This window comes from Xenopus laevis, chromosome 8L, assembly GCF_017654675.1.
Source record: "Xenopus laevis strain J_2021 chromosome 8L, Xenopus_laevis_v10.1, whole genome shotgun sequence".
In the NCBI taxonomy this organism is placed as follows: Eukaryota; Metazoa; Chordata; class Amphibia; order Anura; family Pipidae; genus Xenopus; species Xenopus laevis.
The window spans coordinates 35,566,671-35,591,754 of record NC_054385.1 but is presented as its reverse complement, the minus strand read 5'-3'; the positions used below and the strand labels follow the sequence as shown (position 1 = coordinate 35,591,754).

At 37.9% G+C, this 25,084-nt stretch overlaps 1 protein-coding gene across 2 annotated transcripts in view; it reads left to right on the top strand.

Moving 5' to 3' along the window:
• tex11.L (testis expressed 11 L homeolog) overlaps window positions 1–25,084 on the top strand; it is a 52,808-nt gene that overhangs the window by 3,412 nt on the left and 24,312 nt on the right. For both annotated transcript variants that reach the window (XM_041572694.1, XM_041572693.1), the window contains exons 3-13: window positions 2,706–2,824; window positions 4,776–4,872; window positions 5,281–5,360; window positions 6,474–6,554; window positions 6,644–6,763; window positions 12,372–12,452; window positions 13,079–13,164; window positions 14,443–14,500; window positions 15,146–15,241; window positions 20,221–20,302; window positions 20,571–20,649. In XM_041572694.1, the coding sequence (XP_041428628.1) occupies window positions 2,706–2,824; window positions 4,776–4,872; window positions 5,281–5,360; window positions 6,474–6,554; window positions 6,644–6,763; window positions 12,372–12,452; window positions 13,079–13,164; window positions 14,443–14,500; window positions 15,146–15,241; window positions 20,221–20,302; window positions 20,571–20,649 (979 nt within the window). The remainder of the gene's footprint in view (window positions 1–2,705; window positions 2,825–4,775; window positions 4,873–5,280; window positions 5,361–6,473; window positions 6,555–6,643; window positions 6,764–12,371; window positions 12,453–13,078; window positions 13,165–14,442; window positions 14,501–15,145; window positions 15,242–20,220; window positions 20,303–20,570; window positions 20,650–25,084) is intronic.

The window sequence follows — 25,084 nt, the reverse complement described above, 5'->3', positions numbered from 1 at the left end:
AAGAGGAACAAAAGGATTTGCCGAGCTACGGGCAGTGACATTTTTAACCACGCCAATTTTTTATCCCCACCCACTAACCACCACATCCATTTTACAAAATTTGGCAGGTTATGGAAAGTTTTAACACATTTCTGGGGTTTTTAGGGTAGGTTGTATGTGTTATTACAGTTTTGCTAATGAAGGTGAATTACCCTTTAACCTGCTAGTCACAGTTTCCACAAGAGACCTGCCCATCTTAAATAGTTACAACTGTTTCTTTGCTCATCTTAAATTGTTACAAACATATCTAAGTACAGCTGCCACACCTGAGCTCTCTGCTCAAAGCCTCTTATTAAAAGGGATGGTTCACCCTCAAGTTAACTTTTAGTATGAATTCTAAGCAACTTTTCAGTTGGTCTTCATTATTTTTTGTTTTTATCGTTTTTGAATTAATTGTCTTCTTCTTCTGACTCTCTCCAGCTTTCAAATGGGGATCACTGATCCCATTTTAAACAACAAATGCTGAAAGGCTTCAAATATATTGTTCCTGCTACTTTTGTTTTACTCATCTTTCTGGTCATATTCCAGTCTCTCATTTAAATCAATGCATGGTTGCTAGAAATTTTTGGATCCTAGCAACCAAATAGCTGCAGTTGCAAACTGAGAGCTACCGAATAAAAAGATAAATAACTCAAAAGCCACAAATAATAAAAAAATAAAAACCAGTTGCAAATTGTCTCAGAGTATCACTCTATACATCAAGTTAATTACGATTCAGAAAATTTTTCTGGCTGTTCAGTGCAGGAGATCAAAGAGAAAGTTGGGAAATTTCAGTAACAATCCAGGACTGCAGGTTGAGCTGTCAAAATTGGGACTGTCCTGCGAAAAACGGTTGGGAGGTATGCTAAAGCCTGCAGCTTCTTGAATTCTATAAAGATTTTACTTAGTCATATAATTACCTTGCCCTAGAGGGCCATTTTTTCATATTAATCCAACAATCCTCCAACAAAGCTTTCCTTTCAGTCTTAGAAACATGTGATAATCCTCTCACGATAAATCAGCCAGAAGGATGTGACCACACGGGCAGTGGTATGATATCAATGTGGCATTTGCACTACAGTGGTAGAGGGCAGGCAGTTATTTGGCATATACATTCCCCATACGTACGATGAACTTAAGCTGTAGCTTTTGTTATGTGTAAGGGCACAAATGTAATTTATTTAAGCCTGTTTTTCAGTTTCATCATATTCCTGATTCTAGAGCAACTCTGTAATGATTCCACCTGGCGCACTGGCAGCACAGAGGGAAGAATGTTCATTATACAGTTATGGGACCTATTATCCAGAATGCACAGGACCTGGAATTTTCTGAATAAGGGGTCTTTTTTTAATTTGGCTATCCATACCGTCAGTCTACAAAAAAAATAATGTAAACATTTATTACAGACCTGAAATCAGTCCTTGTCCTTAATCTACAGAAAGCAGGAAGAGGGCTAAATTCTCCATTCTCTATTGATTTAAAATAAATAAATACAACAACAGGTGAAGCTGTCCCATTTTATGACCAATTTGGCAAGTTTCATAAATATAATGGGCTTTATGGACAGGAACAGAACATAGAGCATACTTAAACCAAACATTGATCATATTTTTAATTGTTGAAGGTGTACATAAAATTCTTTACCTTATTAAAGAAAAAAATGAAGGCTTTTGTAGCTCTACAGTTACACTAACCTCAGCAACAGCATCATTTATTTTCTTAAATATGGATTTACTTTATATTACGGTTTATTCACCTGCTAAAGTAAAGGATTACAAATACTCCCCTTAGTGCATGCAACTTCTCCAGTAGGTGAGTTTCATCATTTTCTCATCTGTCATTTTAGTTTCTTATGTTAGGCATAATCTAACATGCCCCCTAATAGCAATCAGTTCCTCCCCCATCGGCCAGGATTCGGCTTTTTGCAGCAGGATTTGGATTCAGCCAAATTCTCATGCCTGGCCGAATCGGAATAGGAATTTGAATATGCAAATTTAGGGCAGGAATGGAAATCATGTAATTTGGTTTTTCCAATTTTTCCCTCTCTGTCCCTAATCTGCATATGACATTAGGATTCGGATTAAGTTTGGTATTCGGCCGAATCTTTCATGAAGGAATCAGGGATTCATCTGAATCCCAAATAGTGGATTTGGTGCAATCCTTCCCCTAACTTTCCATGCCTTGTTTAGGTTGAGAGCCATTAATTCACACTGCAGAGAGAGGGTCCTCATAACCCTTCTACCTCCACACCCATGGGTTGGTGCTATGGGTTTGTTATTATGGGACAAACCATTAACATTAGAATTATTGTTCAGGGACAGAAAACCAGAGTAATATACTATAAATCCTAGGATGGGTTTACCTTTTCTTTTGTTTCAGGAAACCTAAAGATGTCCAGCTCCAAAATGTTCCCACTGAGCTCTGTCTCAGTACAGTGGCACACAGGTCTGTTAGAAAAAACTATATAAACTCACTGGACTTTCAGGTGTATGCAGCAGAGAAAATAGGCATTTTCCCTCAAATTGAACTCTGACTTGGCTTCAGGCTACAATAAGAACATGAGGAAAAAAAGTGCAGTTGAACATAATCATCTTTCCAACTATATATTACGCATTGTGTTTCAGAACAGATCTATGTTTCCTCCTGTCTGTGTGTTATGTGATCATTTCAGATCTGTTTGATTCCAGGTCTTATTACTGATTTGTTGGGGAGACCGCTACCATCTGCTGTGGGTGAAATTATTGATCGATTGTACAAAGAGATAGAATGTCTGGAGGAAAAGGAAATCCAGTGTTCTAATGCTCAGGTTAGGAACATTCTACTAAAGAGCAAATATCTTATAACATTATATAAGCATTGCAGGATTCAACTTTCTCAGTTTATGTATACATGAAGGGCTACCGTTGGGGTTGGGGCAGGTGACAGTCCTGTTGGGCACCTGGTACTAGGATTCAGAATTGTGGGAATCCTTGCTCTTCACATGTATTAGGGATTAAAGATTCATATGAGTGTTTGTACTCAGTACTACAGTAGAGCTGCGCTGAACACTAACACCCATAGAAAATTAACGAAACTGACTGCTCAAATCAGTTGAACACATTCTGACAAATTGAAATATCCATCTTATTTAATAAATGTGAAAATGTATTAACATTTTCCTTAAAATTTACAATATAGACCACACTCCTGGGAATCATTCTAGAATGGCTAGTATAATCTGTACAAAAATCGACGGCTTTGTTTTTATTAAAGTGAAAGAGATCTTCTTGGGCACAAATTTATATGAATAAGATTTTTTGTATATCTTGATCTGTTCTATATAATAATCTACTAATTTGGGATTGGGAAGAAATTCAATTTAATTTAATTCATATCATATCAGTCCTAAAAAAAAAAAAGCAAGGTTTGCGCAGAGGTTTTTACTATTGTGCACAAAACTCTCAATCTTATCTATCCAGTAGTTGAAAGCTTTGCACCACATTCATAAGAACAGCAGATGAAATTATAGTTACCCCAGTGGAAGGTATTCTTTATAACACATTTCACATCTTCTAACTGGAAACGGATGCTATGTTTAATGATAAACACTGTGGGCATATACATCTTTTATCCATTTCTGCTAGAAATGATGAATATCATTATTATGTATTTTCTTCAATGACCTTTCCCATTCTGAATGGAGAGCTTTGATCACAGAATCATGTGAAAGGAACCATACCATTCTGTTTTTAGTTGCAATAGTTGTGCTGTATGTCCTGTCAAATTACATCTTCCCATGATTGTAAATTGCATCCTCCCATGAAATACAGCACCTTCTACAGGGCTTTCATTTTCCACATGCCTATATCCCAGTTGCTTTACAAAAAGTTACAAGGCCCCACAGCAAATTTTAGCAACCCTTCCCCAAACTCTGTAAATAAGGAGGCTCTGTTCATCTCCCCTTATTATTTGCCTTCATTTATCCAACATTGCCAGTGTTATTTGACCTCCAGTGGAATGGAATACAGGTGGGCATGCAGATCATATTAGCTAAAAGATGTTTGTAAACATTTAGGATACTTAAAATGAATGAAATGTCATGAGAAAACATGTTTTTTTTTCCCAAAATGCATCAGTTAATAGTGCTGCTTCAACAGACTTCTGCAATGAAATCAGTTTTTCAAAAGAGCAAACTGATTTTTTATATTTAATTTTGAAATCTGACAAAATATAAACATTTTGTTAGTTTCCCAGGCGCCCCCAGTCATGTGACTTGTGCTCTGATAAACTTCAGTCACTCTTTTCTGCTGCACTGCAAGTTGGAGTGATACCCCCCTCCTCCCTTCCCTCCACAGCAGCCCATCAGCAGAACAATGGGGAGATAACCAGAGAACAGCTCCCTGGTAGATTTAAGAACAGCTCTCAATAGTAGAAATCCATGTCCCACAGCAACTCCTTCAGTTAATTGAGTAGGTGACACAATAGCCTGTCAGAAAGCAGTTCCATAGTGCAGCACTGGTTCTTTCTGAAAGCACAAGACCAGGCAAAATGACCTGCGATGACACACCAATATTACAACTAAAAAAAATACACTTGTTGGGTATGAAATTGTATATGGTACAGTGAATTATGTGCAGTGTTAACAGTGTAATTTAGGAATAAAAACGACACTATAAAAATCATGACATCCCTTTAAGGATTTAAAACATCCTGACTACACTTTAAACACATGAACCCTTTATGTTAGCTACTATTTTCCTGCTTACATTTTGTTTTAGTTCATATTTGAGGTAGACGAAAGTGCTATCAATTTGTGGAACTGGGGTGTAACTAAAAGTGCAGAAGATGCCATTACTGAGGATGACAGAGCCAAAGGTAAGAGATGACAACTCACTGATGTTACTGATGACAGACTTGCTATGTTTCATTTGTGTGTTTGTAACACCATGAGCTCCCTTTCCAAGGCTGAAAATGAAGAATGTTAAAACAGGGGAGTCCAGGATGAGTGGCAAACCATTGCCAACTGAATGTGAAAATATATTTTAAAGCTATGGTCACAAAGACAACTTTCCTGTGGTGTTTCAACCATAACAAAAATTACCACAGGGGAAATGGGTACCATCATGGGTCATTTATCCAATATACTTATTAATCTACCACAGGGCTAGCTGCCGGGGGGCCCTAAGGACTGCCTCCCGATGCTGCCAAACATATTGTACTGTCAATCAAAGGTGTTGTTGAGCTAACCATTTCTGGTCAGATTTGTTTGTGTCTTCTTTATAGTACGGCATATATCCAGTAAACTTGGGTTGTGGTGTGAAGGGCCTGAGCCTTCTGAAGGAACTTTACGCAGAAACATATTGGTAAGATTATTCAGGAGCTCATCTTTGTTGTTGCTTTAGCTTTTACAATGTCTCCACTTATTTTTTACTTATTATTATTATTGTGGACTCCTATAACAGTAACCATGACCTGTATATTAAGCTTATCTTAATTTGTTCCTTAAATATATTAAACAATATGATTGTGAATCAATATATTGCCTCCTTTATGTTCAGAACTGCTTTATTCCCCTCATACAGTATTACAAACTGGGTGCAGGGTCATGCATTTGTTGGTCTCTCTTTAATTCCTCTAATGTGTAGTATATGATGTCCTTACTCTTGAGTATGGGAATTTAAGAAAGCTTATTCAAATTATCTCAAAAAGAAAAATAGTATTAGAACAACTTTGCGCTCATAAATAAAAAAAAATCTAATTGTTAAATGACACAACATTTACTTTTTTTTTTTGTTTGGGGAAAAACATCAGTTTGATCCAGTTGGATTATTGCATAATCACTTTTTTTTAAAGGTAAAGGGGACCCGTCACCCAAAAAAATTATTCCAAATCCTATTTCATCATGGTAATCAAGCAAAATGAACTTTAATTACATTGTAAAAATTATTTGAATATTGTTTCCTTCCATCTGGGAATTCATAATTATAACAAGCAGGCAGGAGCCATTTTGAGGACTCTGTTATTAAGACAAGCCTTGTATCATCTCAGAATCCTGTTTGTGCACCAGAATGGGAGACCCGATGTCCATCCCCATCCACTGGTTACACAATTAAATGATTAAGAGGACAGTGGGGGGGATGTGGGGAGAGCAGTGACATCTAGGAAGTGCTGAATGGAAAGTGAAAGTAAGGCATAGAGGAGGGGCAGACAATATTTGATTGACAGCTGGTATTTTAAATGAGTTTACAACAGCTATGAATGCTTTAATAAAAAAATGAATTTGGATTTCAATTTGAAAATTTAATTTGAAATTACTTTTATTATACAGCTTTTTATGTCTGGGTGACAAGTTCACTTTAAGTTCCAATACCTTTTAAGAGCAACAGATAGCATGAAATAAATGAACACTGTAAACAATTTTTGTCACTAAAACATGCGTTACATTTGGCTATGATGCCCTCTTAATTGATTTCCAGATGGCCATAAAGACTGGGAAGGGCTGGATAGACGTTGGCAAGCCTGACCTTGCAAATGGATTCCTTGAAACTGCACTGAATGTAAGTCATGTTATACCTAATAATCCAGAGTTACATGACTGTTCAAATCTATTGCTATTCTTGTGACAGTACTCTCACTTCCATTCTAGAGCTTGGAGAAGCTGTATTTACTGCTAACACAGAGGCATACACAAGAGGCAGATATGAACGTGCACAAAATATATGTGGAGAAGGATCTATTTAAAGTGCTCTCATATCAAGCAGAAGTGGTATGTTCTGTAAACTGTGGAATCAATAAATGTTCATTCTTCTTTAATGATCTTAAGAAAAAGTGTCCACTTTTATCTTTCAATTTTTATTATTATAACTAAGTACAGAAACTAGGTATAGGATCAGGGAACTGTGGTAATGGGGTCAGATTGACTGCTCTTCTTATTGGAAGAATCTCTTGAAGGTACGCATTTGGGGTTGACTGGGCAATTTGTAAAGACAGTTTTAGTATAAATTTCAGCTCAATCTTGAGCATAGTGCTACTATATATACCTAAGAAATACCATTTATGAACAATAGTTACATGTAGACTTATAGAAGACATGTAGAATGGAAGCTTTGGCATGAAGCAGGAATGCTGAAAATGCTGAAAATGGTTGTGTTGATTTCAAATTAAACAACTGTATCGTTCTCTTTCTAATATATGGACCTACATCATTTATAGCACTGTAACACTAAGGGGCAGATTTATCAAAGGTCGAAGTGAATTTTCGAAGTGAAAAACGTTGAATTTCGAAGTAATTTTTGGGTACTTCGACCATCGAATAGGCCAAAATTCGAATTGAAAAAAACGTTGAATATTCAACCACTCAAAAATCTAAGTTCTGAGAAGTCGAAGTTTTGTTTTGTAGAATCCTTTGAATCGTTCAATTTGCAGGATTATATTGATCGATGTACGATTTTACTTCGATTGAAAATGGCTGTTTTCGCTGGAAAAAATACTTAGACTATCGAAGTACTCAAATTCGATCCTTAATAAATATGCCCCTAAGTGTCACATCCTGACATGGCGACTTAACTAAAAGCAAACTCCACCTCAATATGGTCCAGGCAACAGTTCCCTCTCTATCCTACATTCATTTATAATATACCCTTCTGGCCTAGGCAGAAAAGTCAAATTACACATTGTTAAGTTACAATGGGTGCCTCACATGTCAACATTACAGTTGTCATGTAAGTATTTGTCAACTATGGCACAAAATCCCTACAAGGTTAAACTCCCACCTCCACTAATTTTTCTAGTACACATTAATAAAAAGATTTAATAGGTATTAGAGCCAGAATCAGCAGTGCAGTAAATAGAAAGGGATATAAAATACTGTTTTCAAAATACTGTTTTTCAAAAGTCATCATGTATTTATAGAGTGAGTTATGCAGCGCTTTACATTCATTTATAAACAACAGGGGTCTTTGTTAAGAGCTTACAATCTAAAAGGTTAGGGTACATTTGAAACTTAAGTAATATGAAAACAATTGGTGATTTATAATAACTTAATGTCTGATCAGTCATGATACATTGAACATGCTTCCCTAAACAGTTGGGTCTTTAGGGAGCCTTTAAAAGTTTGGAAGGAAGGGAAGAGTCAGTTCTAGAGACAGACAGATGCCTGAGAGAAGTCTTGCAGTCTGGAATGGGATGAAGTGATGGGAGGAAAAGAGAGGTAGGTTGTGTGAAGCAGTGTATTTTGAGATCAGAGCTGAAATATAAAGAGGGACTTCAGTGTTAAGGGCCTTGAATTTAAGGTGCCGATTCACTAACTTCGAGTGAAGGATTCGAAGTTAAAAAACTTCGAATTTCGAAGTTTTTTTTTGGCAACTTCGACCATTGAATGGGCTACTTCGACCTTCGACAACAACTACGACTTCGAATCGAAGGATTCGAAGTAAAAATCGTTGGACTATTCGACCATTCGATAGTTGAAGTACTGTCTCTTTAAAAAATACTTCGACCCCCTAGTTCGCCATCTAAAAGCTACCGAAGTCAATGTTAGCCTATGGGGAAGGTCCCCATAGGCTTGGCTAACTTTTTTTGATCGAAGGATATTCCTTCGATCGTTGGATTTAAATCCTTCGAATCGTTCGATTCAAAGGATTTAATCGTTCGATCGAAGGAATAATCCTTCAATCGTTCGATTGAACTATCTGCGCTAAATCAATTGCAATTTCAATTCCTAGTCGAATATCGAGGGTTAATTAACCCTCGATATTCGACCCTTAGGGGCTGATTCACTATGGGTCGAATATCGAGGGTTAATTAACCCTCGATATTCGACTAGGAATTGAAATCCTTTGACTTCGAACATCGAAGTCAAAGGATTTAGCGCAGATAGTACGATCGTACGATCAAAGGATTATTCCTTCGATCGAACGATAAAATCCTTCGAATCGAACGATTCGAAGGATTTTAATCCAACGATCGAAGGAATATCCTTCGATCAAAAAAAGTTAGGCAAGCCTATGGGGACCTTCCCCATAGGCTAACATTGACTTCGGTAGCTTTTATCTGCCGAACTAGGGGGTCGAAGTTTTTTTTAAAGAGACAGTACTTCGACTATCGAATGGTCGAATAGTCGAACGATTTTTACTACGAATCCTTCGATTCGAAGTCGTAGTCGAAGTAGCCCATTCGATGGTCGAAGTAGCCCAAAAAAACCTTCGAAATTCGAAGTTTTTTGACTTCGAATCCTTCATTCGAATTTAGTGAATTGGCCCCTAAGTGTTAGTAAGATTGGGAATCAGTGAAGGGATATGCATAGGGGAGTGGAGCAATGAGATGAATGAATCTAGCAGCAGCATTAGAACAGATTGGAGTTGTGAAAGCCAATGTGAACACCTGCAAGGAGTAAGTTGCATTAGTCAAGGTGAGAAATAATGTGTTTTAGCTATGCATATTCGGGCAATGATGCATAGAGAATACAACAAGATTTGTCAAGTGTTTGCATGTGCGTTGTGAAAGACAGATGTGAGTCTTAGATAATTCCTAGGTGGTGTGTCTGGTTGATTGAAAGGGATGTTATTCTGTGAGTGAAACCTCAAGTACAGGGGAAGATGCTGGAGGAAATATCATGAATTCTGTTTGAGAGAAATTTAGTTTCAAGTGACGCAGTGGCATCCAGGAGGAGATGGCAGAAAAGCATAACTTGGGAAAGGACAGAAGGAGAAAGGTCAGGAGTAGACAAGTAGATGTCATCAGCATGAAGGTGTTAAAGCAATTACATTTACAAATAACTGTAAAACCGTGGACATTTTTATATTGTTTAATGAAATGTTGCTTAAAATCACATTTTCTTAAACCCTCAACTTAACGATGGCCTTGCACTCTGAAATCGAATTGCCTATTGTAAAGCAGCACAACTCTCCCAGACCACACAGTGGCATTTACCGTATACTGAAAGTTGCTGAGTGAATTTTTAAATAGATTTGACTTTCAATTGCTAACTATCGAAAGCTCTGTATTAACCAACTCCGTCCAAAAATAGCATAACCTATTGCAGTAGTCACAGTTCCAAGCCATAACTTATTGACCCCCCCCCACACACACACATACAGACCACCTTTTCCTACCTAGCTATGCCACCCAATTATTTACCCGGTAGAAATCTGATATATACCCTGGATTCAGTATTTACTCATGTCCACTGAAATTAAGTCATTCCAATACTTGCAATTTACCTGAAACATGCCACAGAGGTAATTTTCAGGTTTTCTCAGCTCTGCCGCTACAATTAAACCCATCTTTAAAATAACAACCACCTATCTTGAAGCTTGAAACATGGTGTCAACAAGTGGGCATACTCAAGGAAAGCTTTTCCATACTGTGTAGCAAACAATGTCTCAAACTAGAGAATTAGCATTCAAAATATTGACAAGATAGTATTAACCACTGAAAGAAAAAAATAATTTGACACCTTCACTCCCCCAACCTGCACAAACATTGGGACTTATGCGGTAGTGGAAAGAATTAATTATGATCTACAAAACCTTCTCCGTCAAACGGCTCTTTTGGAAGACTCTATAGATAAACACAATGAGATGTGGTTACCGTGAAATAATTATTGCAAATCTCAGCAATAATCATTAAAATATTTAGAAACAATGCACTGCATTTCTGTTTTTTTATAGTTATTTCCATACTAACAACTCCAACCCCCATTTTGTCTATGTATTATGCTATTTAGGATACATTTGTGATACAGTTATGATACCTAGAATTGCTGGATCTCTGTTACCTTGATCTTGAAAACATAAATACAAGACATTGCAATAAAAAATATATTTTCTTACATTATGGGAAAAAAAATTGTTGGAGTCCCCATTGTATTTTAACTAAAGTAGCTTAACCGAGACTTTGTGCAAGACACGAGTCGAAATGACAGACAAAATCTTTGGCTGCCCCTAGTAAGAAGTAGATATAGAAATCATTATTAACACACAATGTGCATTCAGTAAAGAACACTATAACAATAAAAGGCACAAATTAGTGGTTTACAGGAAGGAAAATGTAATAAAATTCGCAAAGAACAAATAAAAATTCACATTGTAATATTCTTCATTAGGCTTTTATTACATTGTGAATTATAACTGCACATTGCAATCCTTTAAACTCTACTCTGGGGTTACGTTAAATATTTTGTCGCATAAACCGGTTTGCGATTGCCAAATTTTTATTACATACACTACAAAGTTTGCGAAAGCAATTGGTTGCAAACTTTGCAAGGAAGTAATTTAGGTCTTTATCTGTCAAAAATTACTCAGAAATGGTCGCTAATATTTGCAATTGCCTTTGCAAAAGTTTTTTGCGGTAACGAAGCATATTACATTCCCCCTTAAGGCTGTAAATAATGAATATAAATAAACCCAATATTCGAAACCAAGGAAAATTACATTAAGGTTTGCATGGAATGTAAATATTAAAAAAAAGCCTCAGATAGGATACTGGGAAACATAGTCCAACCAGATATGTAAATGTTATGAACATTTTAGACTGAATCAAGTAACACAGTTATAAAATTGTTAATATATTGCACGTTTTTTAAACATTTACAAATTAGTGCAAAGCAGAACCACAAAATGGAGAGGTGATTGATCTCATCATTGTCTCATGAGACAACTCCCCAAGTACTGGGTCTAGCTGACCACACTTAATTTACATTCTGTATTTTCTCGCCAATTTGTACAATTATTGATCTACACATGTAATCTGAACGATTAACCAACAAACGGATTGGCAGGATCATTGCAATTTGGACATTCACGTATATGGTCAAAATGCTCACTATTGGATATTGTAAGAATTTCTTTGAGTCAGCTGGAATGCTATTCCACAAAGGCAGGATTCATAAATGAGAAAATATATTTATTAGCAGTTTGTTTGATTGGGTGTATGTTTATATCTATATAAACAGGAAAGGAATTTGAATAAGAACATATAGATCTCCTAAAATATTTTATTGTCTGTTTTCCTAGCAGAGGATACAGAAACAAAACACTATCAGAGGATGAAAGGACTTTTAACCACAGTTCTTTTGTGGAGTTCCATCTGATGAACTGTAATGAAATGATCTTTCAGTCATTTTATTGTTTAGGCTATGTGAGTCTCTGCCAGAAACATGCCCATCAGTTCATAATTTGGGGTGATATTGACAGAATGGTGATAGTGATCCTCAACAATTTTAGGCATTACATTGCTACTGTATGTCTATTCTATGATAAGCCTTTGACAAAGGAACCACCCTACACAACATACTGTATGCCTAGCATTATTTTAGTACACAGCTTCTCTATGTGAGTTTCTGGGCTAACTATTCTCTTTGTGTTTTTGTACAGGCTGTGGCTCAAAAAGACTTCAATTTGGCTTCAATGAAAATTCAGAGATGCAAAGATATGCTGTTGAGGCAACCAAAAGAGGTGGGAAAGCTGTATGTCCTGAAGGGCAAAAACTATGTGTGCATGGGGGTACCCCTTGTTTGCTTTCACTGATATTTTTCAGTTATGACCCATGATAATTCTCCACCATTTGTTACCTAGATACGTTTGTGGGACAATATGCAGACAGCTCTGACATTGCCTTAGAACATTGTTCTATAGACTTATAGTTCCCTTTGACCTCCACTTAGTCCATAAAAAGGTCATAGCCACATAAAAAAGTCATTATGCCCAAATATCTCCCTAAATGGCTTTCAGGCAGTGCCCCTCCTAGTAAAGGCACAGGTTAGAGTAAACACACACCTTCAACAACCCTCAAAGATTGCAGCCTGGTGCTCAGTAATGGAGGATTCGGCAGCCTCCCGTATATATCGTTTACAACAGAGATAACGGCACTCAAGGCATTTGCTTGCAGGGAAACCCTTGCTTTTATTATTTGTGCAGATTATTCCTAGTCAAGGTCCTGAGCCTCCCAGGGGGCAGCCACACAGTTTGGGATCCACAGCTACAGAGGTGTGTTTGAAAAATTATTTAATGTGGACAATAGTTGGGACTGGAGTTCTGTATATTGATGTAAGGTTAAATAAAAAACACTGCTTTATTTGCAGGCTATGTACTTGTCAGTTTTGTGTTACAACTTTGGTGTAGAGACATATGAAGGGAAGATTTATGAGCAGAGCTCGTTCTGGCTGAGGTAAGGGTAACCTACCACTTGTTGCTGAATATGTGCTCTGCGTGTGCAATGGCATTGCAACACACAACATTCCTTTAATAGGTAAGTTCCTCCTTTTGCTTCCAAAGTTCCTCCTTTTGCTTCAACTGCCACAGAGAGAAAATGTGAAAATCTAGAGCATTATCTTCAATTAAAGCTGTTTGCTGTATGGACTACTATCAGCTTTCTGCTACTCTTACACTGGTGAAACTTTGGCAACAATGCAATCATATTAATGTTCTATTTGCTGTGAGTTGAATGATTGTGGCAGGTAGCACTGTAAAGCAGGGAATGAAGTATGCAAGTGAATGGTTTCTACAATGATACCCAACATTATACATAGCACTAAAAGCCCTACTCTAGAAATATGATCACTAGCACAACCATTTTTGCCAAACGTAATACAACTAGTGCTAACCATCCTCAAAGGGTTTCAAAAAACATCAAGAAATAATCAGATGGTTCTTACACAAAGGCAAACATGTATAGAAGCAAGGAGTATATATTTAACACCCCTTGCATGTATCTCAGCAGGTAGTGATGGTGCTCAAGAAGTGTCATATGGCAAGGCCCTTTTCAATTTACCCCCTTGGTGCTTGACCAATATATATTTGGTTAACCATATAAATATTCCCCCTCTTTTTGACACAAGCTCATTCAATAGGGCTTATGTAAAAAAAAAAAAAAAATATATATATATATATATTATATATATATATATATATATATATATATATATATATATATATATATATATATATATATATATATATATATATATATACTCTCTCTGAACTTGCAGAAGGTATATCTATACCACTGGTCAAATGCCTTAACCTATTTATGGCTTTCTACAGAACTATAGAATGATACCTGTTTTCTAGTTTTTCAATGACATAATTTATTTAAAGCCAATGGATGAACGTAAGCAATATGTAAAAAATACATTACTTTATGATGTTAATGTTCCTTAAGGGTCCTGGCAGACAGGATGCTTAATCACTTCCAGAATTTGTGCCAGAAATTAACGAGCAAACTAGGAGGGTTTTTGAACTAAGACAGCACTTTATAACATGCATTCACTACAAAGCCAAATCCATCAAAAAATCTTGAATAAATATGACGCAAGAAAAAAACACACGCTATTTCCACTTAAGTATAGCTCTTTAACTTGCACCATCACATGTTACAGCTGTGTCTTTGTATGAATAGGGTTTTGTTGTAAACTTTATTATTTTTAATTAATTTTTGTTTTTTTAGTCAGAGCTATGAGATTGGAAAAATGGATGAGAGATACAGCACTGGAAAAGAGATGCAGGTGTTTTTATTTACTTTTTATAATGCACTTCCTGCAGCTGGCTGAACAAAGTTAGTCAATGACTGGTTACAATGGATTATTGCCCAGACACACATTTGCATAGGGTGGTATTTACCAAAACTTGAATTTTTCTCGTTATTTATATATATAACTCCCAACCATGATTTGGCTTAATTTGCTAAAAAATCTGAACGAAATTGTACATTCGGGAAAAGTCTCGACAAAATTCGACAATTTGAATCGAACCAAAAGACCAAATGTGCATTTTCTGGCTGAAATTTGCCATTTGTGTGAAGTGACAGGAGGATGCCATTTGTACATTGATGTTTTCAATGGGAAAAATTATCCCCCACTATCTATCTTTAATATCCTCTAATTTACTTAGTAATTTACGAGTAATGTGCCCTTTCTCAGAGAAAACAACCCCAACCTTGACATTAAACCCTCCTCTTTTTTTCACATCTCTATGTAGAACCCCCTACCACTACTCCTAGCCCCTCCTAGCCCCTCGGTGGGGCCAGCCCCATAGTTAGGAGCTACTCACCTTAAGGAACTTGTCTGAAGGCCACTCAAGTGACATTTTGACATTTAAAGAAAAAAAATCGAATTTCAAAATAAATTATTACCTCTCCCTTATCTTTATAGGCCAAAGTACTGCGGCTCCTTGCTACTTTGTACTGGGAGTGGGACTGCAAAATCTACCAAGACAAGGCTATCAGCATCATCAATATGGCTAATGAGGTATAGTACACTGTACTGAAGAATGATGGATATGCCATATTTTAAATCTTGTTATATTGAGATAAACCATTTGAAATAAGTAAATGAATGTGCCTTCTGTTCAGTCTCACCACCAGAGAAACAGATTTTTAAAAGTAGGTTTTTTACACCCTCTAGTGGTTGAAAATAGTATTTTTAACATTTTCGATGTTTAAATCTTTTGCACCAATTACCATAATAAAGAAAGTTGTCCTTATTCATTTCTGTACTGTAGCTTTCCCACACAAGTTTATAAAAATGTAAAAGAATGAAAATGAAAATCCATACACTTTGAACAAAACCACAGATTACAGAGGACAAATCAGATAATTAATTGTAAATAAATCAAGCTTTTGCTTTCACTATGTGCCACACAGTTGGGCACACCAGATAAGTCCTTTTGGCTGTTTCTATAATATGTATAAAAAACACATAAAAGTGGGTAATGCAGCTGTCTCTGTCTATAAATCTGTCCTGGAGGTGCTATGACTGATGCAGAGAAGTGCCTCAAGGTGTTCCAGAAAATAATAGTAGGGAGGTTTGCTTGCTAGTTACATTAGCTCTCATTTGATTGCAAAGTATCCTTAAAGGAGAGCTAAACCCTGAAAATGAATATGGCTAAAAATGCCACATTTTATATATTGCACTTATTGCACCGGCCTAAAGTTTCAGTTTCTTAATAACAGCAATGATCCAGGACTTCAAACTTGTCACAGGGGGTCACCATCTTGGAAAGTGTCTGCGACACTCACATGCTCAGTGGGATCTGAGGAGCTGTTGAGAAGCTAAGCTTAGGGGTCGTCACAAATTATCAAGCAGAAAATAAGGTTGGCCTGTAATAAAAGCTGATGCTATGGTGCAGAATATTAAATGCCGATGCCAGTTGCACTGATTTCTGTGCTGCAATGTAGTAATTATATGTATTAAATACTTATCAGCCTTATATCGTGACATTTATATTCTATGTGTACTGTATATAGTGAGTGGGTGCCTAAGCTCAGTAAGTGACAGCAGCACAGAGCACATGCAGTGAATCAATAGAAAAGAAAATGAGGAGTTACTGGGGCATATTTTGGGGCACAACCAGCCCAAGGGTTGCCTTGGGCTGGTACAGAACTCCAAAACATAATGTACAACATTTCTAGTCTACTTCTTTAGTTCTCCTTTAACAAAGACAGAATAAACAAAGCATACCCTGAGATCCCTTACAGCTACAGAATATGGAAGGGGCTGAAAGAGACTGAACTGCTATTCCATGGCCATGACACCTCTGTATATCCCTAGATGCTGAACATTTGTGTGACTTGCATGGCGCAGTTAGGGTCTTGGTGCAGGTCATCGTGTAACCCTTTCTACGCCCCTTGTCGGTGTTACACTCCACGTGTGGCGCTTACCTGTTGGCTCGGGACAAACCTGAGCCACTCTGAAGTGGTATTGGGAGAGACCGGGTACCTGGTACTTACCAGTGCAGTGCCTCCACCTAGTGGGATCCGGGAATGCACCTATGGGGGGCCCCAATAGGAATACAGTAATAACACACACATACTATTTGTTAAACTGCATAACTGTTTATCTAAAATAAAATGGCCAACTAGTTCAAATAGCACTCCTAACCAGATGGGAGTAAGGCCTCACTAACTAATTTGCTTGCGCTATCTAGATAACTAAAGAAAGCAAAGTCCTTTAAAGGAATTGTTCAGTGTAAAAATAAAAACTGGGTAAATAGATAGGCTGTGCAAAATAAAAAATGTTTTTAATATAGTTAGTTAGGCAAAAATGTAATGTATAAAGGCTGCAGTGACTGGATGTCTAACATAATACCCAGAACACTACTTTCTGCTTTTCAGCTCTCTTGGTTTACACTGACTGGTTACCCTGGTTACCAGGCAGTAAATTAAGGGGGGCACATGGGTCAGATCTGTTGCTTTTGAATCTGAGCTGACTGCTCAAACTCACTGAACAGATATGTACCATGTGGCCCCCTTCAAGTTACTGACCAGCTCAGAGTTAGAGAGCTGAAAAGCTGAAAAGCAGGAAGTAGTGTTCTGGCTATTATGTTACACATCCAGTCACTCCAGCCTTTATACATTACATTTTTGCCTAACTATATTAGAAACATTTTTTATTTTGCACAGCCTATCTATTTACACCATTTTTATTTTAACGCTGAACTGTTCCTTTAATGTTCTTCCACAAAACAGTATCTGTATCTTCAACCGCTTCTTTAGGGTAATGTCCCTTTAAACAGGATACTCACTCCAAATACTCCTCAGATGCTTTACAGATTTCTTTTCAGGCGAGTCCAGCACATTCAGACATACAGTGCGACTACCAGCCCCGTGGATGCTTAGACAGGAATCTACTGCTGGTTTCTCCTCCAGTCTGGATTCTTTTCTTCCTGTCTCTCCAGGCTTCCCTGTGCCAGCCCAATCCAAATGACTGCTTTTGGTGAAGCCTCACAGCTCTCTAGACCCCACCAGCAGCTCTCTGGTCTCTTTCTCTGTCCACCATGTGGTTCTCTCTGCCAGGCTTTTTTTCTCTTCTGCCAGCATCTGCAACTTCCTCTTCCTACCAGCCACTCACTAGCTGCTGTGTCACTTCCTGCTGCACTGAGATCACGGAACAGTTGGTTGCTAGGTAACAGCTTACCGCACACACAGGCACTGTGTCTGATCTCTTACAGGGATACGTGCAATGGTTTTGCACTAATTCCCTACAACTTTATACAAGCATATATATATATATAGATATATATATATATATATATATATACATATTGTTGGGGAACCACTCCGCTGGCATTAGGGTTAACCTTTTACCCCTTGATAGGAGCACAGTCTACTACTGGAGCAAACAAATTTAACAGGAATAGCAATTTTACTTACTCTCAATTTTTTTGTGATTCCTTCTGCCACTTTAGCAGCAGCAACTTGCATTGTTACATGGTAACATACCCCTCATTTGGTGAGATTTCTAAATGAACAGATCTTTACCTGATTTGGCCACCAACACAGTGGACCAAATCAGGATGAACTGATGGATCATACTAGGGGCTTACAGAGACCTGTCTTGGCTATGTATTGATTGGCAGGACCTCCCATGTGCCCAATACCCATGGGCCAATAAATCTGAAGGGGCCGAGTTAGCAGCTTTAATTGGACCATGTATTTCCAGCTTTACTAGAAGTTTGAGAGACTACAGCCAAACAAAACCTATGTTTATTACAGGGGAGGCTAATTAGCTAAACACCTAACTAGACACATTTTACTGACCTCTGCTCCGCCTCATAGAGCATTCTGGGAAGCATGTATTTTTCTTTCATGGCCATTTAGACTACTGCAGTAGAGTCCCATTTTACATTTTCAGGGGACCAAAAAAGTTGTGTAAACTCCAGTAAAATGCAAAATCTGGGAAATGTATTATGCATAATACATATATAGGTGGAACAAAAAAGTATGCAAAATAATGGAAAACTTAAAATCAGGGGATGTAAAATTGAGGTTTGACTGTATTTATTTCCATCTGTAAACATATATTTTGTGCATACAAAATTGCTCTAAATATATATCCATTCATAAGCTTCTTTTGATCCTCACTAAAATTTAGATGAAATACCAAATAGATTATACATTTTGTGAGTTGAGCACAGGATGGTATCAAATAAAGTACATATGCTAGTGCCACATATCTGTGTCTAAAATTCTATAAATAATTCCATCACATATTCAAAGTTTTAGATGTGACTAGAGGCAATGCAACTCTCCTCAGAGTCATTCAGATATGAAATATGTATGTTATAAGCCTGTGAGACCAAAACTCCCTACATTCCTTGGATGATATTCTGTTAATTATTCCAAAAACCATAAGCGTAACACCCAGAAGACCACATAAAACTGTACTATTTTTAACTGGTAATTGGAATTTAGATAAAACATAATTAAAAATCTTTTAAGTCTCTACATTTTGAACTCTGCTTTTGAAGTTTGCACAGGCAAGACAATTCCCATGGTTTTCCTCTGTATTGCTTGTAGGCAAGCATTAGCTGTAGCCCCATTCTCTTGAATCATAGGTGGGTACTGACAGACAATCAATAGGCCAATGCTGTAAGGAAATGTGTTGCCACATTCACATATGGACTTAACAGAATTTAAATCTGTCTTCCATCAGAAAATGAGCATATCCAAACTCTAAGAGGGTTATTTACTAAAACTCAAATTTAGCTAATCTTTTTATTTAACCAATCTTGACCAAACACCCATCCACAATTTTTATCCTATTTATCAATAAAATAACTCAAAAAGTCGGGAAAAAACCTCCGAATCGTACAAATGTTTCTGATTTAATTCCTGAATCACTGTATTTTTTGGGGTTATCGCCTGAAAACCCCAAATTTTTCGGATTATCGGATAAAACCCAGCACAGATCACAATATCTTCAAATTGTAAAAAGGACATCTGCTATTGACTTCTACATGACCTCGACAGGTTTGAGATGGCAGATTTTCAGATTCGGACTTTTAACAGCTGCAGGGAATAATAAATCTCGAAAAATTTGAGGTTTTTTTCCTTCTAAAAATTTGAGTTTTTGCCCAAAATACCTTGACCAGAAAAAATCAAGGTTTAGCATATAACTCCCTAAACAGAGTCATCTGTTTCCACCAATGCTTGAGCGGAGAGTCAGGCAAAGTAAGGAATTCACTCATGTTGACTTGCAAGGTGCTATCTATGCTCATCTATTCACGTACTAGTTCACTGATCAGACAGCACTGCGATCATATCCAATATAAATGCACATTTTTTCATTTTGTTCTGTAAGTATACTTATGAGATTCATGCCAATGTGCTGCTGTTTTATGCTCAAATATCAAAAAACAGATATGGACAAGTGTTTTACATTAGAGGCATGCCTCAACTTATCCACTTATTATTTCTCTCTGTTTGATCAATCTCTTCTTTGTCTAGGAGTATTTACATCCTGCTGGTCTCTTCTTAAAAATGAAAATTCTTCTGCATTGTTCCATGCCTGATGATGTTCTCAGTACAGGTAAAACATGATGAGGCTCATTTAAGTAATCAATTATTTACTTTGTTTACACTTGTGCAGCTACCAATAGCAACCAATCAGCAAACAGATTTGATCAGACTGCTACTAGAAAATGAAAACAAAGGTCTGCTTTTTTTTGCTATAGATAAAAATACTGTATAATGTAGCAATTTATCTCCTGTATTAGTAAATACTGCCATATTCTTTTTATCACCATGCCTTTGAGCACCATTTTGAAAGCTATATACCATGTTGTATATTTCTGCAGTGGTCACAGAAATGCTGCATCACAACCTCTCAATGGATATTTATCTGAACGCTGTAAGGCTGCTCTTGGAACACAGGAGGTGAGAAAATAAGTGCGTGGCCCATGGCACACATAATCAAACACCTGAAAGAAAAATTACTGAAACCAAAAGCACTGGAGACTGCTAGATGCTTATTATACTGAGAAGCACCAGTGCATTTTACACTATGTGAGGTGACAGGGGGCCATCTTGCACACTTTGGAGCTATCCTAAACATATGGGAATTTCCAAAGATCCCAAAAAGTTGTCATGTGCTATAAAGCTTTTCATTCTAGGGGTATGTTGCATACATAATTACTGTCAATAACATGATTCCTGAGGTGGCAGCACACACTCGTATTAGTTGAAAATAGTGATGGCAACATTACTCTTCAATTTATTTGGCAGAATTAGAAAGATGTCTGCACATTTTCTTGCAACTGTTGAAGGGATTGTAAACCAAAATATAGATTTTGCCTAATAAAATAATATATATATCCAGGCAAATTTCCAAAATACAATAATTATGAATTCAACTTAGTTATATGAAAATAATATAAATATTTAAAGCAGTGTCTGCCTGTCTCTTGCTGTTCTCTTCAATCATTACTCATTGTGACTATTGAAATTATTTAACAGAATCCAGCTAAGCTAAGACTCAAATTCCACATGTTTATTCATATGGTCTTCTCAGGTTAATAAGCTGGCTTCTCCTAAACAGTCAGAACCATGTGCAGAGAAAAGACAGATATATGTGATTTTCAACAGCAATTATCTATTCAGATTTATTTAAAGTCATTGAAATGTGTAAATAATGTATATAGTAAATTTGCTTAAAATTATATTTAATTTCTTTAGCAAACAAAAAATGTATTTTTAGGTTTAAAATGACTTTAACCAGTGTGTTTTCTTTTATAGCACCAGTCAACATTTTGCTGCTTTATCTAGTGCATTAAAGGGCAAAATAAAGTTAAAGTTCAATCTACTTTAAAACACTGATTGTATTCTTTGGCACTTGCTCCTACTTTTGAGAGTTGTAGAATTACTGCAACCTAAAATGTTTTCTATGTCCCAGTATGGGGCACTACAGTTTTCATTTATTATGGGGGTTATTTACTAAAGTCTGATCTGGCTTTTTGGTGCAAAACTCAAATTTTTAGGGTTTTATTAAAGTCTGATGCTGCAAAATCAACCATCTCAGACCTGCCAAGGTTATATAAGTCAATAGGAGAGGTCCCTATACTAAGTCTGAGCTGGAAATAGCCTGAAAATTCAACTATATCTGGCATCTTGGGCAAAAATCAGAAAAATTCTGTCTTTTTGGGAAAAAGCCCAAAAAAATTGAGCGATTCGGGAAAAAACCTTTGAAAAAATTGTACGATTCCAGTTTTCGCTCGATTTTATCAATTCCCCTGGTCATGTTTTTTTAAATAATAAATAAGGTAAAATCGTGGATACTAGTTTGGTCTGATTTTTTTTATTTAAATAATCAGAAAAAATTGGATTTTAGTAAATAACCCTCTAAATGTAAAACAGGGAAATAAAAGTGGCTGCTTCTCTCACTAATCCTGCTTTATATCCCATATTTGGTAAATTCAGCAGAGTCATCATAATTCTCAGGTACACATTAAAAAAACCTTTCTCCATTGTCGGCTTGGGGGACACAGGAAACAGTGGGGAGTAGCTAGTATCACTAGGAGACAGGACACAACAAGAAGAACTAGCTCCACCTCTTCTGGCTCTACCCCTACAGTGGGCAGAGCCCTAATCGGTTTTAGTTGTATCCTCAGGAGTATACATTGGTTAGGGTATACTGGCTACAGGGGATGGCAGGACACCTACACTGAGCAGGCTGTCCTTTCTGCCATCTCCCAATATTGAGTGCCTGCAGCACAGACCACCCAGGCTATTCACTCTCTAATTTTTCCCACATAAGGAGAGCTGGCTGGCCAGGAGATGGAAATGAAGGCTATCCCTCAGTGGTGGGTGAGTATACAGTGCAGCCGCAGTGACTCTACCCACACAGACTCCCCCCTCACCACAGGCTCATTTGCCTTGAAGGAGCAGGTCAGCCCAGAACACCTCTGGTTCCCTGACTGGGAACCGCAAGGGGATGGACAGCATCTTCCTGCCTGGGGCCCCCACTACTGCTGCCGGGGCTGCAACCTACTACATATGTTGGGGGACCATCGCTCAATCAAAGGCTCACTCCAAAAGTGCACAACCAGAACTCCTGAGGCAGCCGTGTCACACAAGCAACAGCAGCAGCCTCGTGCCTCTATCTGCCTCATTCTTATAAGGCCTCAGACGCCGGACCAACACGGCACAAGTGAGCATGGCACAACAGGGGAACCTGTAGCTCCCTCCTTAACTTTTTATATATATATAAAAAAAAAAATTCCTTCCCACAGTATGTCTGAGGGAATGAATGAGGGCTCTTTTCCGGGGGGGGGGGGAGCACATCCGTTAAGTTCCTGGCATGTGCCAAGTGCTGTAAGAGATTGCCTTCAAGCCACAAGGAGCCTGTAAATACAAGCTGCCTTTGGACCTGCTACCCCAAAGTGGACCAGGGTACCCAGGAGGAGTCAGCTGGGACCAGCGGTGACCTTCCCCCATTGGGGTGCAAGCCATACCTGATTGGGCAGCCCAGTTACTTACCGGGAACACGGAGCTAGCATTATGATTGGATAAACTCCTTGACAATCCGAAAGTTAAGACCTCTAAACGCAGGGCTCCCTCTCCCTTAGACGATAATAGTGAAGACTACCCCAGGAATCAATCCCCTCCACTACCAAGATGGAAGGATGATGATTGCCTGTCAGAGGGTGACCTGTCCCATAGTTCAGATGCCCAGGAAGAGGAGTCTCCAAAATTCTCCTCAGAGGCTATGGACTAGTTCCGATATCTCCAAGACTCTCTTCAAGCATAACAGTAGATCTTCGCCTATGTTTCCTGCTCACGCGCAACTCGATCAGATAATTCAACACAATTGGGACATGCCCGAGAGACGTTTTCAGAAAAACTGTAGATTAAAAGTTGTATCCTTTCCCTGCAGAGGTTACTGAAAAATGGGCCAGTATCAAGGCTTTCCAAAAATAAAACCGTTCCAGTCCTAGATACTTCGTCCATTAAAGGAACAGTAACATCAAAAAATGAAAGTGTTTTAAAGCAATAAAAATATAATGCAGTGTTGCCCTGCACTGGTAAAACTGTTGTGTTTGCTTCAGAAACACTACTTTTGTTTGTATAAATCATCTGCTGTGTAGCAATGGTTACACAGCAGATAAGCTCTGTAGAACATAATGGTGTTGTCTGTTATACACTATTTAACCTGTGCCATATAGACTTTTTTCATTTTCCGCCATTGCTACACAGCAGCTTGTTTATATGAACTATAGTATGAAACAGATCAGTTTTGCCAGTGCAGGACAATCGTATATGATATTTTCATTAGTTAAAACACTTACATTTTTTGGTGTTGCTGTTCCATTAAGGGCCATATGCACAAGAAAATGGGGGGATTTCTTCGCTCTCTTTTTTCTGGTTCCGGTATGTCCCTTGGTCCAGTTTAGGCCACAGCCTGGCTAAGCAGGGCTATCCAATCATGGTCGGACTCACTTCTCAAGGCAATTCACTCAGGAGCTCCGAGCCATGAGCTATCCCATTGGGCTTCTCAAATTAAAGAGGCAAATTAATTTATTTGTGAAGCCTCTTTAGATGAGGCCCAAGTGATCAGCAGAACATCGGCACTGTCCATAGCAGCCCGCAGGCCACTTTGGATGAAACTGTGGTTAGCAGACCTCTCTTCAAAGAAAATCGCTAATTTCTAATCTCTTCTAATTTTTGGTCTGGACCTGGACAAAATTATTAGGCTGTGGGGGGCAAAAGTACCTTAGTCCCGTAACCAAAAGCATGTACTTTCTTTCACAGAGGAAAGTTTTTTCGTCCCTTCCAAAGCAAACCTACCAGACTGTCTCCAACTCTGCAAAAATTTTCAAGCAGAGTACATTTTGGAAGCAAGCCTAAATCTACCTGGCAGAACCACAAGCCCTTTTCCAGACCATTCAAACCTTTGGCTTCGGTCTCCCTCCAGTGGGTTACTTGGAAAACATTTTTCCCACTAGCGATTGGATTGGCAAAAAGTGTTTCAGAACTTAGCGCCCTATCATGCAGATAGATAGAGCGGTTCCTTCCTTCCTACCTGAGGTAGTTTCGGCCTTCCACCTGAATCAGGAAATTACCTTCCCAATGTTTTGTCCATTTCCTGCTAACCCCAAGGAAGAAGCACTTCATTTCTTGGACCATGTTAGAGCCCTAAAGTTCTACTTACAGGACATCCGTAAGTCAGACTCCTTATTTGTTCTGCCTGCCGCACCACACAAGGCTTGGCAGCGACAAAATCTTCAATCTCTAGATGGATAAAGCAGACCATTTAAAGGGCTTAATCGGCACAGGGTCAGACGCCACCTGACAGAATCAAGGCACACTCCACCAG